General features: G+C 37.7%; 2 protein-coding genes across 7 annotated transcripts in view; both read right to left on the bottom strand.

Moving 5' to 3' along the window:
* The window catches only part of nrg1 (neuregulin 1), a 69,301-nt gene extending 65,058 nt beyond the window's left edge, over positions 1-4,243 (bottom strand). For 3 of the 6 annotated variants that reach the window (XM_046861133.1, XM_046861130.1, XM_046861135.1), the window contains exon 1: positions 3,769-4,243. In XM_046861133.1, the coding sequence (XP_046717089.1) occupies positions 3,769-4,228 (460 nt within the window). In that variant the 5' untranslated portion in view covers positions 4,229-4,243. The remainder of the gene's footprint in view (positions 1-3,768) is intronic. The other 3 variants (XM_046861134.1, XM_046861131.1, XM_046861132.1) reach the window with 2 other exon arrangements.
* A 7,285-nt stretch (positions 4,244-11,528) lies between these two features.
* wrn (WRN RecQ like helicase) overlaps positions 11,529-13,852 on the bottom strand; it is a 30,486-nt gene continuing 28,162 nt past the window's right edge. Inside the window, 1 exon segment of the mRNA XM_046860928.1 lies at positions 11,529-11,954. Coding sequence (XP_046716884.1) covers positions 11,838-11,954 — 117 coding nt within the window. The 3' untranslated portion in view covers positions 11,529-11,837.

Raw genomic sequence — 13,852 nt, 5'->3', positions numbered from 1 at the left:
GAGTATTAATCAAATAGAATGTACCATAAGTTTGATGAATTAAGAAAGCAGACTCTATTACAGAGCCAGATGAGATTTGGCGAGACGAGATAAATTATGAATGTAAATACCATTATCCTCCTATACTTATATCTTTAGGTTTAGGCACCTGACCAGTCCGACCTATATTTGTTTGTTGGGCATCCCATTATTGATCTAGACCCCCTTTGCTGTTATAATATCCTCTACACTTCTGGGCAGGCTTTCCAATAGCTTTTAGAGCTTGGCTGTGGGGATTTGTGCTCATTTAGCCACAAGAGACTTAGTGAGGTCAGACAGTGATGTCACAGATGAAGACTTGCAGTCAACATTCAAATTCCCAGAGGTGTTTATTATATCTATCTATCTATCTATCTATCTATCTATCTATCTATCTATCTATCTATCTATCTATCTATCTATCTATCTATCTATCTATATATATATATATCAGGGCTGTCAATCGCTTAAAATATTTGCTTGTGATTGATCGCAACTTAATCACACATTTTTATCTATTTTTCTATTTATCTTTATTATTATGAACATGGACAAATATGGATGCTTTATGCAAATGTATGTTTATTATTAGTGAAAACAAACTCAACATCAAGCATGAAGACAAAATATTCTTGTAAATGTTTATGTAATTATGGTGTTACATAGGGAGATTTTGGTGCTTTATTTGAGACTTGATGCATCAGTAAAACTTATTAACGGGTTAATTCTGACAGCCCTAATATATATACTATATATATATATATATATATATATATATATATATATATATATATATATATATATATATATATATATATATAATTATACACTGCATGTTCATCTATCTATTGTTTCACATTATGTTTCACTGTCCCATGGGCAAAGAGTAAATCGATACTTTTCAATCAGTTAAATGAACTAACAGTGTTATTTGCTGTGAGGATCCAAATTTGTAGTTCCCACAAGGCTCCTGTGCCTTTAAAATCAATCCGTTTCCTGGCCATTATTTAAGACAAAGGATGTTTGGGCTGGACCTGAGAGCTCTACTAACATACTACACACCATCACTTTAGCCAAATGTGTTCTCTACACAGTGGTTTAATTCGACACATCTGGGTTATTTAAACTTCGCTTTGCAAGGATGTTGCTGCAATCATGTCAGTTTAAAGCAGTAAGTGGAGACAATAAATGACAATAAATGTTTTTCAATGACAAGAATTTCAGCTATGCTTTCTTTTAACAATGTGGCAAACCTCTGCTGCAACAGCCATTTTTAACACCACTACACCAGAAATGGCATAATCCTAGTGTCATTACCTTCACCCACTACCTTCATCACCTTATCATTCACATATTGATAAGATTAAACTGTGGTAAAACACAGTGCTTTTTTTAGAGGTAATAGTCCACACATCCTATTCACAAGTTTCTGCATTTCTAATAGCAAATGCACATTGTCTTATAAAAAAAACTTGTATACTCTACATCCAGTATGCATCCTTGATTTCTCAGCTGTCCTGACTTTGTGTGTTGCAATTATATTTGTCATGTCAGATGTAAAACCCAAACCTATCTATTAAAATTATGAGAATGAAAGACCACATGGTATCATGCAGGCACCATCTAAAAAACAGTGAATCAGACGATGTGTGTGATTTCAAAATGCCTTTGACAGACAGGATAACAGAACATGTACATAGGTAGCAGTTGATTGGAAAACAAAGCAACATTCAGATACAAAAAGCTTCTTATCACATTGTTTGCATGCCCAAACCCCTCTGAAATAATACTAAGGAATTGCAGATTTGATCTCACTGCAGTGACAGATGCCAAGTCCAGACAAAGTAAGCTTCGTTACAAAGGCAATAATACGTGTGTGTAATATACTTGAAAAGAGGCCAGGCAATTATAATAATATTGCATTGTTATAGTTATGGGAAAAGATATTTAGGTTATTAGGGCATTAAAAACATAAAAAACATCAGTGTCAATAAAATCGCTAAATGTATTCAGATTAAATACTGGAATGCTTGACATAAGGCAGGAATACACCTTAGATTTGAATCTATTTCCATTTCAAGGCACTATAAACACACTCATTTACACCTAGAGGCAATTTATTTTCACCAATTTACTCACTGGCATGTTCTCGGGGAGCTAGGAAGAAACTGAACAATCTAGAAGAAAACCATGCAGTCACAAGGATAACCTGGGACCCACAGAGCTGCATGCCAGCAACACTACCCACCGTGCTACTGTACCACCTGCCTTAAACAATAGGAAACCCAACTCTTACAGTGGTGGATGTGATCCGTTCATGTGATCCAGATAGTTAGCTAGCCAGTCTATTAACTATAAAAGATATCCACTTTTTTAGGCCAGGTATTGCTGGTAATCATACCTGTTTGATTTGGTAAAAAAATAAAGCCAATATTGAATTAGTTTTATACAGACTTTTATTATGTTCACCACGGATTTGCAAAAGCTAATCAAGTTATTGTGTGGATCCTGTTACTGCCTCTACTACTGAATTAAATCAAATAACAGATCGCACTCATTAAATGTTAATAAATATTATTATTTGCGGTTATGTGATTTGGTGATGGATTTGCTTGGGAATATACTTTGCCAGGCATTTGGAAAGTTGAGTCCCATGCATGTTTGGTTTGGTTTTAAAATGTGTGCCAATTCAGACAGGCCTTAAAGCAACTTCTACCTGTTGGTTAGTCTGATTAATAGAGGAAATAACACAGTCTAGTAGTGCTTTCTAAATCTGAAGTAAACTATTAGTCATAATAGAAGTAGTAGTATCAGTAATTATAATCTACTAATACACTTGGCATGAATCAACACATACATTCTATAAATAATGTTTCTATACACAAACTAATGGCGATCCATAGTGCCCATGGATTACAGCCAAATCTGTAGAGGTATGGACGTAATAAATGTGAAAGCAATGTCCTGGCTTGGTTTTTAAAAGCATATTAAAAGAACATTTTAAATCAGTCTCAGAAAATTACCCAAATTAACTACTAAAAAAAGTCATTCATCTAAATGACTACATATTTTGTTGCTGATCTTTACAAAATTACATTAAATATAATGACAAATATCTGTCATATTAAGAAATTAAGTAATAGGACATATATTTTGGAAATTGAGTGCTTAAATTAATTCCAATCCTAGATTTTCGACACAGAAATACTTTTCACAAATGAAATCCCAATCACAAATTCCCTTTAGATCCTTTTCCGTTTGTGCCAATTTCAGCACCACGACGTGTAGAAAGCTCCATCTAGTCTCCATGGCTGTGTCCCAAATATATACATGAAGTGCACTACATTTCATATGAAGAAATGGTTTCTACACCTCAGGCAGCTAGGTTTTCAACAGGGAGGCCTTTGGTATTCATCCATGTGCGCTTTTACGCGGTGGTGAGCTTTCATATAGACGCAAGAAATATTTAAGCACAGGGTTGCCAGAACCACTCTTTTGAGATTAGACAAATAAAACCTTGAAAATCAGTGGTACTTCCATTGTAGATTTAAGTTTTCAGTTTCCTTAAGTTTAAGCAGAATATCAGAGGAAATCACCACTGTTCATTCGACCTAACGCAAAACTTTGCGGCTATGAGTAAAATAGCTCGGGGTTGCCAGATTGGATTAATTGTTAGCTCAGGATAAAGTACTAGGTTTGGAATTGCAGTGGATACAAGCAGATAAGAGAGAAGGTAGATGAGGTGCTTACCGCACGTTTGGCACAAAGTCTGGCTGATATCCTTTCTCACGGCGCGCTTGCTTTGCACAGGCGCAAAAACTGCGCGCAGGACCGACGCGTCTCCGGTGGCTTGGGTGAAGAGGACATACCGCGTCCCTGCTCTCATCCGAAAGCACTTATCCTCCCGGGACCAGACCACAAACACTACGCTGTCTTTCCTGAGCTTTCCCCTCTTGATCTCCCATACCCGGTGCACCCTTATCCTACTCTGAGGAAGCTCTGCACCTGGTATCGACTTGTGCGGCTCCACCGCGTCCACCCGCAAAGGTTCGGGTTCATCATCACGGGGTTCCTCCAGTACCCCTTCAAACACGACTTCAGCCCGCAGCACGAGTTCCTCCACCGTGCTGGAGGAGAAGCAGTCAGGCTTCCCGCACTCACACACGCGCAGAGACGTCAGGAGTCCGCAGATTACGCACAGCAGGCGCATTGTAAGTGAGGTTCTGGCGCAGGGAAACGGACGCAGGTGGCACTGGAAAGGGCACTCGAAGCCGACTGAGTTCACTCGGAGTGCGCACTTGGTGCTACTGGAGAGGGCGGAGTTGCCCAAGGAGAACATCTGACCCTGGTGTGAGAGGAGAACATCTGACCCTGGTGTGAGAGGACTTTCCTCTTCACAGTTTTCAATCAGTGGCATCCTTCATTTTATATATATATATATATATATATATATATATATATATATATATATATATATATATATATATATATATATATATATATATATATCCTATTATCAGTTAAATCCATGTTTAAGACAAAAGAACAGGTCAATAAGGTAATACACTAAGTGTGTTTAGTTCTGTGCAAGTTTTATGCAGTTGTGGTGAAAAGATGCTGTTAATAAGAATGATTTAAATCCGAAAAATGTTAATAATGGTTTTTATTCATTAACAAAATAGAAAGTAAATAAACCAATTATCTCACACAGGTGCTTATGATCATCAATTTCATATACACACAGCAAAAGAGCGTATCTCTTGTGGATTGCTGAAAAATTAAGAGCAAAATTATTTACAAAAGTAAAACAAACTGAATTAAATAAGAAATTAAAAATTGGTCTTAAAATTGCACAACTGTAAAATGCTAGAACTGTAGATATCATGTGGATTTTTTGTTTAATCTTTATTATTAAATGGATGAAAAATTATTTGGGTGAAAAGTTGATGGTGGTGATGATCATTTTATACTGTTTTTTTTTTTTAACTACAATATAACCTCTGGCAAAATGTACATTATCATAACACATAACGACACTGTATATTGGAAGATAAAATACATGCTGTGATTGTGAAGCTTCTTCAATGAGTGATCTGGAAAAATGACTGAGGTGATCAGAAATTGTTGTTTAATGTTCTTCATACTTAATGTTTTACCCTTTTATAATATTTTAATACCCTCATAGTTTTACATCTATATGGACATATGGCTGAATATTAGACTAGCATTAGAATGTGAGATGAAATATAGGTTTTATTTTAAAAACTATGAGCCAAAAACATTACCATTTAGTTCTATTCATACACAAAAAAATATCAATATTCCTTAAAGCAGAATGTACACCAAATGACTCTGTTGCTTGTGATATTAAAACATGGACATGGTGTGTAGGAAGTAAAGGAATTGACTAGAGCCCCGTAGTGAAGTTTGCCTGGACTAAATATGCTTGCATTGCTAATAGCTCCTGAGTCTTGTAAACAGGGAAAACTGGATGTCTGAGGAACACCCTGATTTGTAATCGTAGAGCATTTGTGGTAAGACTGTGGCACAGAGAGTGTGCTTTATTTCTTATGGCATTTTGGCAGACGCTCTTATCCAGAGCAAATAAAATCTTCTCTCATTTATACAACTAAGCAGTTATGAGTTTAAGGGCCTTGCTCAGGGGCCAAGGAGTGCTAGTTGGTGTGGTTGGGATTTCAAATTACAACCTTTGAATCCAAAGTCCAATGCCTTACCCATTCAGCTACAACCACCACACAACATGGACAATGTGAAGACAACTGAAACACATTCTTCTAGTAAACCTCATAATTGCCCAAATTTTTCAAATGCAAAAATAAAAACCCTCAGGAATGTGCTTTTAACTTTATGTACTGACACAGTTTCGTGTCCTGAAACAGGTGATAAGGCAAAGACAACAATAAGCATTCTGTTGCAAAAGATTATGATCGGATCCGGTGTTAACTCCGGTGAGGCCCATTGTCACAATCCTGCATGAAAGGAATTCTCAGTAATATGAGTAATCTGACTGTTACTCATACTCGGAGCAGAACAACACAATAATTGTGAAAAATGCATTTGTCATGCCAAGTGGGATCTGAACTCCAGTTAGCACTTTTATCCAAACTTTAAGGATGTTCAGCAACTTTAGGAAAATAGTTTAGAGTTAAGTGTTTAAGGTTGCCAAACCTTTTGGACTATAAAATAAATTCCACTGTATAAGATGAACATTAAATGATTATTAAATAGGAATAATATATATATTCTTTTTTTTTTTTTTCCCTTTCTATTTTTTCCTGTATTATTTACAGGCTTCACCATTATCCATCCATCCATCCATCTATAAACACATGAAAATGCCTAAAACCATGAAAATGCCTTATCAAAACCTTTGATTGGATCCTTGATTGGATAGGCAGATAAAAAAATCAATTCTAAGCTGTTCCTTCAAATAGAATCATTACTGAAGTACCAAAAACAGCAATTATCCTTTCTATGTTCCTGTTCTTAGACTTTTGTTTTATGTAAACAATGCCATTCTTTCCAAAACCTCCACTGCATCTACAATAAATAGACCATTTAGCGCTTTTATAAATATCCTAAAGCATAAGTGTATGATGCAGCAGTATTAATGAAGAACTTGATACTTGACATGTTCAGAAAATCCAGAGCTACAGAGCTCAATTAAAGCCATTCGCACGAATGTATTTGTTGCACAGGAATCAAATGACAGTAACAAATCTGTTTGTCCCAGCAGGCATTTGTGCCTGTACAGTACAATAGAGAAGGCACTGATGCCAAATACGATATTTTACACCCATATGCACCAACACATGTTTAATAAAATCTAACGACAACCTTTAACCTCACCCAGTGAGTGACTTAGCATATCCTGGCCCAGATCATGACCAAATGCCCTGGGCAGCTGGGAGTGGCAGTAGCGCCTGGTGTCCACCTGCTCCTGAAACAGTCTTTCAGCCTCACTGAATACTGGCACATCTGACCTGAGAGCTTGAAACATGACGGAAACAGCTGTGTGGGATTCCCCAGACCCGACAACACCATTTCCTCAAGGCCTCACGGTGGAACGCTGCTAATGATGGATTTCCACTTTCCCTAGTTTACTGCGTTCTCAAATTTTCACACACAGGGTCTATTTAACTGTGAAGAAGAAAAAAAAAATCCCTCCAGTACGGAATGCTATTTTATTTGAACATGATTCAAGCTTTCCCATTTCTTTCGCTTTGTAGTGTAGCTTTTATTGTATTCCTTTTTCCAGAGAACATATTTATTGATCTTTAGTAAGCAGGGGCTCCAGATGCGACCATGCAGTGTTATACAGTAACGAAGTAAATGCAATTCATTACTGTACTTACTGTAAGTAGCTTTTTTCACATATCTGTACTTTACTGAAGTTTAGGGAGAATTTTATTTTAACTTCACTACATTTTGAAGTCAAATATCTTAATTTTTTCTCGAATACATTTCGGTAAATCAGTTGTTATATATAAGCGGATAAAAACGTAACTGGTGAAACACGCAGCGAGCCACCAATCAGGGTCGAGCTCATGCTCCGATTTGAACTTGTTTGGATTGGCGCTTTGTGGCATCTACTGATCACCAACATACAGTTCAACAGCAAGCAGAACATTTAGAGAGGAATAAACGATGGAAGTAACTCCAGACTCAAACTTGTCAACCCTCAACTCTAGATCAGAACTTTACTGTACTAATGCTAAATAATAGTTACATGAATAAAGCTTGAACTTATGCTTAGTACTATGTTAACTGAAGCTTAATATTAAATGATATTAAATGGTAATAGAGATGATTATTGTAACCTTTAACCCTTTCATGCAATGAGTCAAGAAGTGTCTGTTTCTCTGCTTAACCAATGTGTTTAACCACGTAGGCTGCATCCTGTACCATTATGCAGACTGCATATTTTTTGGACATTTTCTAACCTTTCTTAACCTTTTTTCCAATATATGCACACAGTGCTCAATGCACTTGTCTACTCACTAATAAATTGCCCTACTGATCTTAACTACGAGTCTTTTAAGCATCCTTATACAAGATTACCATACCTGTACTCTTTATTATTATTATTACATTATAAGCTGAACTAGCAACATTTCTCAACACATTCTATTAATAGATCAGTGTGCTGAGAGTCACATTTGAGTCTTTTCACATCAACTGAGTTGATTAAGCAAAAATGAGTCTTGTGAGAAAAATGATAAAAGGAACATTAGAGTTATAATAAATCATAGTACTTTGGATACTTAAGAACATCTGAAGGCAAATGCTTTTGTTCTTTTACTCAAGTGAAGGTTTAAAGGAACACTTTTACGGAAGTCATATTTTACAAAGTGCATCTCAGCTTTAACATGGTACTTCGTCCACCACTGCTAAACCCTGAGCATGACGCAGGAATCCACCCTGGACCAAACATTAGATCTGATTTCAATCCATTTAATAGAACCTGTGACCTGTTAAACAGAGTAATACATTTAAAAACACAAAGATTTGATATGGGTTGAGTCGTAATTCCCGCCAGTGTAAGAAAATAAAAAGGTAGCAGACCCTACGGCTTTGCTTTACAGATCCCTAAAAGGTCCCCAGAGACCACAATAAAACCTACAGCACCGAGTAAACTTCAGTATATACCAAATTACTGCCTCGGATTTGCTTTGAATTCAAGCCTGGAGGCTTCGCATTACAATATTATAATTGTTTTTTATAAAGGCTGATTAGATTTCTGTAGGAGATCATTTTCTCAGCCATGAGAACGCATACAAGAGCTAGGGTTAGAGATGCTAACATGTCAGTGTGAATATGCTAAAAGGTAAGAAATCAGGCTGAAAAAAAAACACTTATTGCATTAAGGATCGGCCCTGAGCCCTTTCCTGTTTGCAGTGGTGATGGACAGGTTGACGGACGAGGTCAGACAGGAGTCTCCCTGGACTATGATGTTTGCGGATGATATTGTGATTTGTTGTGAGAGTAGGGAGCAGGTTGAGAAGAGCCTGGAGAGGTGGAGATATGCACTGGAGAGAAGGGAATGAAACTCAGTAGGAGTAAGACAGAGTACATGTGTGTGAATGAGAGGGAGGGCAGTGGAGTGGTGCGGTTGCAGGAGAAGAGCTTCAGAAGGTGGAGGAATTCAGGTACCTGGGTTCAACAGTGCAAAGTAATGGAGAGTGTGTTAGAGAAGTGAAGAAAAGAGTGCAGGCAGGGTGGAGTGGGTGGAGAAGAGTGACAGGAGTGATTTGTGATAGTAGGGTATCTGCAAAATTGAAAGGGAAAGTTTATAGGACTGTGGTGAGACCTGCGATGTTGTATGGTTTAGAGACAGTGGCATTGAGTAAAAGACAGGAGGTGGAGCTGGAGGTAGCAGAGCTAAAGATGTTGAGGTTTTCGTTGGGAGTGACGAGGATGGATAAGATTAGAAATGAGTTTATTAGAGGGACAGCGCATGTAGGATGTTTTGGTGACAAGGTGAGGGAGGCGAGATTGAGATGGTTTGGACATGTGCAGAGGAGGGACATAAATTATATTGGTAGAAGAATGCTGAGGATGGAGCCACCAGGTAGGAGGAAAGAGGAAGGCCAAAAGGAGGTTCATGGATGTGGTGAGGAAGACATGCAGGTAGTTGGTGTAAAGAGGCAGATGTAGAGGACAGGGTGGTGTGGAGACGGATGATCCGCTGTGGCGACCCCTAATGGGAGCAGCCGAAAGAAGAAGAAGAAGAAGAAGAAGATCTCAGCTTTAACATGGTACTTCGTCCACCACTGCTAAACCCTGAGCATGACGCAGGAATCCACCCTGGACCAAACATTAGATCTGATTTCAATCCATTTAATAGAACCTGTGACCTGTTAAACAGAGTAATACATTTAAAAAAATAAGATTTGATATGGGTTGAGTCGTAATTCCCGCCAGTGTAAGAAAATAAAAAGGTAGCAGACCCTACGGCTTTGCTTTACAGATCCCTAAAAGGTCCCCAGAGACCACAATAAAACCTACAGCACCGAGTAAACTTCAGTATATACCAAATTACTGCCTCGGATTTGCTTTGAATTCAAGCCTGGAGGCTTCGCATTACAATATTATAATTGTTTTTTATAAAGGCTGATTAGATTTCTGTAGATCATTTTCTCAGCCATGAGAACGCATACAAGAGCTAGGGTTAGAGATGCTAACATGTCAGTGTGAATATGCTAAAAGGTAAGAAATCAGGCTGAAAAAAAAAACACTTATTGCATTAGAGAAGCCATCAAGCTTTACTTGGGTATGGAGAAGCATTAATTTCTATCATCAGCATTAATTTCTATCATCAGCAGGCTCTCTAATGAGATGGATCAGTGCCCATCATGGAAAACGGAAAATACACCAAAGTTGAGCTGGTGCCCAAAGAAATCACATAAAAATGTATTCATTTAATTGATGTTCTAAAACAGGGTGCCAACATTACACCATAGCAATATTATACACCCTATTTCCTCATTCCTGATCCAACGGCTTTCATATAAATTATATTTTCCTATGCCCAGAAAAGCTTCAATAGATTTTTGGTGAAAAATATTACAATATAACATTATGATCACCTGCCCAATACTGTGTTGGTCCCCTTTTAGCTGCCAAAACAGTCCTGACCTGTTGAGCATTAACAGCATGAACATCTTCAGCAGTTTAAACTACAGGAGCTCGTCTGTTGGATCAGACCACACGCCCAGCCTTCACTCCTCCACGTGCATTAACGAGTCTCGGCCGCCCACGACCCTGTCTCCGGGTTCATCACTGTTCCTTCCTTGGAGCACTTTAGATAGATATTGACCACTGCAGACTTGGAACAACACACAAGAGCTGCAGTTTTGGAGATGATCTCTCACCCAGTCGTCTAGACATCACAATTTGACTCTCTTAAATACTTACGCTCTCCCATTTGTCCTAATTCTAACACATCAACTGAGTACAAAGCAGCCTGATAATTCCCACCTACTAACAGGTGCTACGATGAAGAGATAATCAGTGTTATTCACTTCACCGCTCATAAAGTTGTCATAATCTTATGCCTGATCAGTGTATAATACGTACAAAGTTCAACAGAGCAATCATTCGGTCCCATTTGAACAACAGAGCATTGCTGAGCATCAGGTTAAGCCACCTTTCTTAACTAGTAATCCAAAAACAAGTTAATCTGAAAAGACAGAAGGGTAGTCACGAGAGCTTTACCTCACACGGGATTATATACACAAACTGTTTCTATTCACAGTGCAGCAGCTCTGTATTTTACCATTTGGTCTGAATGAAGTAACATCTAAAACTTTCTCTTAACACTGGAATCAAAAACCTAAAAAAAAAATACTATAGCAATAAATAGGTGAATATTTGATTTGAACAGAAAAATCTTTAAAAATCTACATGAGTTAAACTGGGTTAAAAAACGTGAAGGTCAAAAATGGCTGCTTGTCATGTTACAGAGAGAAAAGTAAAAGCATAAACTCTTCATTTAAAGACTTTATTGTGGTGGAAAACCTACATATGAGTCCGGTTTATATGAGATCAGTCGTGAACTGAATTGTTTAGTATCATTTAGTTAACTGTATAGTAAAATAGGTATTCGGAAATGTATCTTATACATAAAACACGCTTTTACAGCAAAAAATAGGCATTAATAAAATCTATTTATTTAGAAAAATATCAAAAGATTATTTTGGAGAATTATTTTTTTTTTTTCTGATAAACAAAAATAAAATTCTCAAGATTAGGTACAATTATATACAGTAAATTATATAGTGTCATTTTACTGAAAGTCACATGAAGAGTCCTTTCTTTTTTTTGTTCTTATTTGCTGATGCTGTGGAATTAAGAGAGTCCGCCGGTCCTCTGTCCCAGTCAGGAAGCTTCCTCTTTGGCACCTGGCTTGCAGTCTGTGGGAATAAGGGCTCATGGTAAAGCGCAAATAATTTTCTTATATAAATTACTATAAATGTGTCTCAAAACCATCAAAGACCCTGAAAAACTGTTTTTCCACACTTTTGACAGTCTTCCCAGAACTTGTAATGAATTGTAACATAATGACAGTAATACAGTTTTCCATATATCATGTAATTCTCCACTTTTTTCCCCCCGTGAAGGTTAATACAAGCTTCCTCTAAAACATGCACAGCCGACCAACTGCATCCTTTTGGCCTGCTGCACCACTGTGTGCGCTACATTCTCCTGATTACATAAGAACAGAGACTCACACATGACTGACAGCAGAGAGAGTGAGAGTATGTTCATCCCACCCTGGTAACGGATAGCTGAAGCTACATTTAGCCATCAGAGCCAACTTTGCTCTCTCCGTCCATCCTTTTGGGCTCGAAATGATGTCATATTTGATCCCGGAAATCTTCCAGAAATCTCATTCAAACGATGTGAAAAGCTTTCTCAACCCTTTTTTCTTTAAGCTGCCTGCATCATATTGTGTATTTGAATTTTAATTGCATGTTACGAGGTTGTATCAAAAAGTTTCAAGAAAAAAAATGTTTACTAACACGCCAACAGATGGCAGCACATGGCTGCACGCACAGTCGCAGGGAGCACCGACCTTCATAAGTGTGAGGGATGGTCAGTCTTGATTTCAGAATGTGTTTTTTATTAATTCAATATGCAAATCAACCAAGACAGATTGAATTCTTTGGGTTAACATGTTTTATTCCATGTTTTTCATGATATATTTGTATAATGTGTGTATATATATATATATATATATATATATATATATATATATATATATATATATATATATATATACACACACACACACACACACACACACACACACACACACACATTTACAGCATTTGGCAGGCGTTCTTATCCAAACCGACTTATAATAATCTCATTTACCAGAAGTTTAACGTCCTATCCATTGCACTACCCCTGCGCTTGGACCATTTATTTATCAATCGCTATCCACCTTATTGTCTTTTGGCCCTCATGATTTTTCCTTGCCCTTTTCCTTAATGGCGAAAGCCTTAATCTTAATGACATCACCAGCACCGCTCCAGACAGGATGCAGCAGCTTGAGGAGTTTATCTATTTAGAAACGAACCCTAATGCTCACATATTGATCCATAGATTTGTGTCCAAGCAGCACAAAAGAACGTGGACGAATGGCATTTAAAACCTGCTTATATCACCATAAATGTCTAGGTAAAGATCTATTATGGTTAGTTAGGAAAATATTTGATTAATGAATAATAAAAGAAGCTGTTTGTGCTAGCATGGGAAAGATTGTAATGAGGCACGAACAGAAATTAAACATTTGGTTTAATTGTAGGTTTTTTTTATTTTATTCTTTGCATAAATTTTGTATATGATGAATGATTCGCTACTATCAATCAAATGCTACTATTCATATAAAAGAATATGGTCCACTTTCCGACTGTTTTATTTTATGTGCCATTCAGCGAGAAATAAGAGAACAGGAAGAAGCGACACAAAGAAGGCTCCACTTTTGTCCCATGACAATACCTCTTACTTTTATGTCCAGTGAGGTGCTCTGTACCAGACAGGAAATTTACGGCAGGAGAGGAGGGAACCCCAGATGTGGTAATTGAGTCTGTGTGCGTGTGTGTGTGTGTGTGTGTGTGTGAGGGCAGTCAGGGGTCAGACAGAAGCTAAGCCACACCCTATGGGCTAAGCTCCACCGCTGCACTCGTCTTGTTAGAAACGGCTGTGACGCCCCAATCGATCCTGTCGCGTGTCATTAGCCTCGGGGGCAGAGGTCAGGTCCCGGAGGCCAGTGTTGCAAATAAACAAAGCACTTCACGCTACACAC

The sequence above is a fragment of the Silurus meridionalis genome, chromosome 11 (genome assembly GCF_014805685.1).
Source record: "Silurus meridionalis isolate SWU-2019-XX chromosome 11, ASM1480568v1, whole genome shotgun sequence".
Taxonomy (NCBI): Eukaryota; Metazoa; Chordata; class Actinopteri; order Siluriformes; family Siluridae; genus Silurus; species Silurus meridionalis.
The sequence above is the reverse complement of the archived record's forward strand: the minus strand, read 5'-3'. Positions and strand labels throughout refer to the sequence as shown.